We start from the raw sequence: 3539 nt of genomic DNA on the forward strand, positions 1-3539 counted from the left end.
TAATTACACAAATAAAGGTTGATAATTATATATAATAATCGTTTAACTTAAGCCTTTGTTGAGGCAAATAAACAATAATTGCTAAGCGATAAGGGAAACTTGTTTTGTCAGAGAAAAGAGAAGTTCCAGTTTTAAAACATCAAAAAGACATTTGTAACTGACTTAAATAGGAGTTGGTACCATAGTAGTTTGGTAACTTAATTTGAAAAGTTGGTAATCACTCTAATTATTGTTGGTACTTTCTAAAAGGAGTTAGTAAATTTAAAAGTTGGCAAGCAAGACAAGCAAAAATGTTTACTCCATAGAATAGTTTGTATATTAAAACATAATAATAATAAACATTAATAATAAGTAATTCAAATTAAAGTTGATAAACATAAACTAGTAGGTAACTTAATTGGAGAAAATTAATAATTGAGTCGCTAAAATAAAGATCCTTCTCTCATATAATGAATGGCAAATATAGTCATCAGTAAATCTAAGGTGATGATCAGAAAAGTAAATAAATGAACCAATTAACCCTCGATTACTAACTCAGTCAAAAGTTAAAAATGCAAAACTTGTCGTAAGTTAATCTGAAAACATTTAATAATTCCTCTAATTACGGTCCTCAATAGAAAAGTTTGCAGATCATTGAAAAAAGAAATAATACAAAGATGGTCAGCAATTCAAACGAAACTCGGACAGTCAAAACTAAGTGATATCCTAAATGGGAGACAAAAAGATAATTCACATAAAAAAATTAGTAAATTCATATAAGGGTTGATAAATTTAAAATGTTTGCAAAAGAGACAAATAGAATTTTGATAAATGACAACGAACTTTGATAAATTAAACCAAAAATCAAATAAATATTGATAACTAACTTAATCGAGAGCTGATAACTCAAAACTAATTGGCAATTTAATCGGAGAAAAACTAGTACGCCACTCGAACAATAAATTGGTAATTTCATAAAAGAGTTGGTAAACTCAAGACATTGGCTAAAAGGGACAAATAAAAGTTACAAAAAGATAAGACAGGTTGATAATTTTCAAATTGTCAAAAAGAGTTAGAACTTTCATTGAAATATCGAGAAGTTAACGAGAAATCAGGTCATCAATAACTTTTCTTACGAACATTTTTTTTATATTTACCAACTTTTGAGGGAAACTACTAACGGACAAAAAAAAAAGATTTCTGTTTTTTTAGAACCTAACAGTGCCCTTAAAATCCAGTTGCAATAGATCCTCGAAAGTACAAGACATTATTTTGCTTTCAACAATTTGCTCTTCCAATGAAGTACATTCTAAGCCTTGCATGAATGACTAATCCAAATTGTGGCCACAGTAGCTTATTCATCTAAATTGTAACCATCTTCTGAATCAAGAAATGATGCCAATGAATTGAAATCGAAACTTCCACTCGGTTGAAAAGGCTCGTCATCGTCCCTCCAGTTCTCAAGTCCTTCCGAACGGATACCTTCGGCATCATCATGCACAGAAAGAGCGAAATCGGAAGGATAGCAATCAACCTTCTCCCCTCCGAGAGGGAAACACGAATCCAGATTTTGAGCTTCGCCCGACACTAGAAGGTCGTCGATGTTGAAATCGGCTAGAAAGTCAGAAGAGAAGTTGCTTTGGCGAGTCGATGAATAAGATGAGGTCTCGCTGTTTGAATTGTGAACCGAAGTCGCCTTGTCAGCTACTTGATCGATCAGTGGGGTTGGGAGGATAACCCTAGTGCATCTGATTGCTTTCGTCCGAATAACCGGGTGTGGCTTTGCTCCCGATGGTGACTCTTCCTTCGACATCTCACTCCCAGGTTCCAATTCATCAGGCCGCTTGACAGGAGTTTTATGCATCTGGTCCTGCACCTTCTTGCTAAGGTTGGTGTTCCAGTGATTCTTTATTTCATTGTCTGTTCGTCCAGGGAGCCTTCCGGCTATTAACGACCACCTGCAACGGAGCGAATTTTGGCTAAATAAGCTAACTTGACTATTAATTTCTTTGGTTGCATCATGTTTGTCAAAAAGAAGTTCATGAACCGCGAAGGCGACTATTGAGCAATGCAACAGCCGACGATGCTGGTGCTTTCACAGCAATGGCTGAAGATGCTTGCTGCTAATGAAAGCACAAACCAAGCCAGAGCAACGTCCTAAGATCTATTCTTGATTCCTGTTTTTGGATATCAGTGAAGATCCCCTCATTGACTTCTCCTTTGATTATTAAAGGACACAGAATTTTTAGGCCTAGTTGTGAAAAAAGAAGAAAAATTGTGACTTTATACTCCGAGATCCCCACAAAAACAAAAAAGGAAAGTGAGTGAGAAAATAATATTCAACAATAATTGTGTCAGATGACGACAATGAGCGATATTGTATTTTACATATTGTCAGGGATTTCTCGATTTTCATAAAAAGATAGGAAAGAAAAAAAAAAGATATATATTGAAATATGCATGGGGGAAGAGAAGAAAAGTCCAAGATTACCTGTTGCCCAAGAGATTATGCAGTCTGATGATGAGCTCTTCTTCATCCATGGAGATGTTTCCTCTCTTGATACCTGGCCTCAGATAATTCAACCACCTTAATCTGCAACTCTTCCCACAACGCTTCAACCCTACAACAAGAATGCCAAGCCGAAAATGTGTGAGTAAACAACAACGAAATTCCGGGTTTTGTCATTTGGCGTCGCGAAAGTCGAGTCTGCGCGATATATTACTCCGAAGTAGCGAAACCTTAACAGGCGGTTACATCTCAACGCTTCCACGACGACGAAAACACAAAAAGCATGCGACGGAAATCGGGCGTTATAGCAGGAGTACCAACCAGCTTGCTGAGGGAGGTCTCGCCATTTCCCTTCGCCGTGAGCTTGGATGTAGTCGACGAGGATCTTGTCCTCCCCGGCGGTCCATATTCCTCTGTTCAGCCCTTCTTTTGCACAGCATGGCCTCCTTCCCATCTCTCTCTCTCTCTCTCTCTCTCTCGCTGCGAGAAAGTAATTTGGAGTTCGACTATGAGGTGGAGTTCGACTGTGGCTTGTACTGCTCCCTCGAACACACACACACGGTATTTAAGGACAGTTTAGAGCTGGAATTTTATTAGTCATTTGCATAAATGCAGGCACGTGGTCCTGTGGCTCCTGGGGACCCAATTGGTCAAAGTGCGTCTTGTGGTAATAACGAAAAATAAGGTAGATTTGATCGTTTGGCACTTCTTCTTTCTTTAATAATAGACTATACCATTAAAGAATGTTCAAGTAAGCGCCAAAAAATGAGAAGTAAAACCTCTCGGGGCTGGGCTTACTGGGTTGTCTAGGGATGGAAAAAAAGGTATAAAAAAATGCCACGATCAATGCGTGGATCTATCTTTCAGTATCTTAAGAAAAACCCTAATTTAATTATTAATTCACTGTAATACGGTGAATAGAACCAAGCCAAGAAAAAGATTACCTTCGTGAAACCTTAGATGAAATAAGATATAGGAAAATGCTTCGCTGACATTCTTGCATGGGACGGTGCAATCTCAACCGTTGATCCACCTATCATCACAGTGTATT

At 37.6% G+C, this 3539-nt stretch overlaps 1 protein-coding gene across 1 annotated transcript; it reads right to left on the minus strand.

The window, feature by feature from the left end:
• Window positions 1-1211: 1211 nt before the first annotated feature.
• Window positions 1212-3019, minus strand: LOC115756316 (transcription factor MYB1-like). Its single transcript, XM_030696033.2, has 3 exons — window positions 2810-3019; window positions 2471-2600; window positions 1212-1937 (listed from the first exon to the last, which is right to left on the minus strand). Exons 1-3 carry the CDS (start codon window positions 2940-2942, stop codon window positions 1334-1336), a joined length of 867 nt encoding a protein of 288 aa, XP_030551893.1. The 5' UTR covers window positions 2943-3019; the 3' UTR covers window positions 1212-1333.
• Between the last annotated feature and the right edge of the window lie 520 nt (window positions 3020-3539).

This window comes from Rhodamnia argentea, chromosome 4 (assembly GCF_020921035.1).
Source record: "Rhodamnia argentea isolate NSW1041297 chromosome 4, ASM2092103v1, whole genome shotgun sequence".
NCBI classification, from domain to species: Eukaryota; Viridiplantae; Streptophyta; class Magnoliopsida; order Myrtales; family Myrtaceae; genus Rhodamnia; species Rhodamnia argentea.

Coding starts and splice junctions, on each gene's coding strand:
- LOC115756316 (XM_030696033.2), bottom strand. CDS start 2,942: ATGGGAAGGAGGCCATGCTGTGCAAAAGAAGGGCTGAACAGAGGAATA. Junction 2,601..2,809: donor AGACCTCCCTCAGCAAGCTG/GTTGGTACTCCT, acceptor TTCTTGTTGTAG/GGTTGAAGCGTTGTGGGAAG. Junction 1,938..2,470: donor CATAATCTCTTGGGCAACAG/GTAATCTTGGAC, acceptor GCTCCGTTGCAG/GTGGTCGTTAATAGCCGGAA.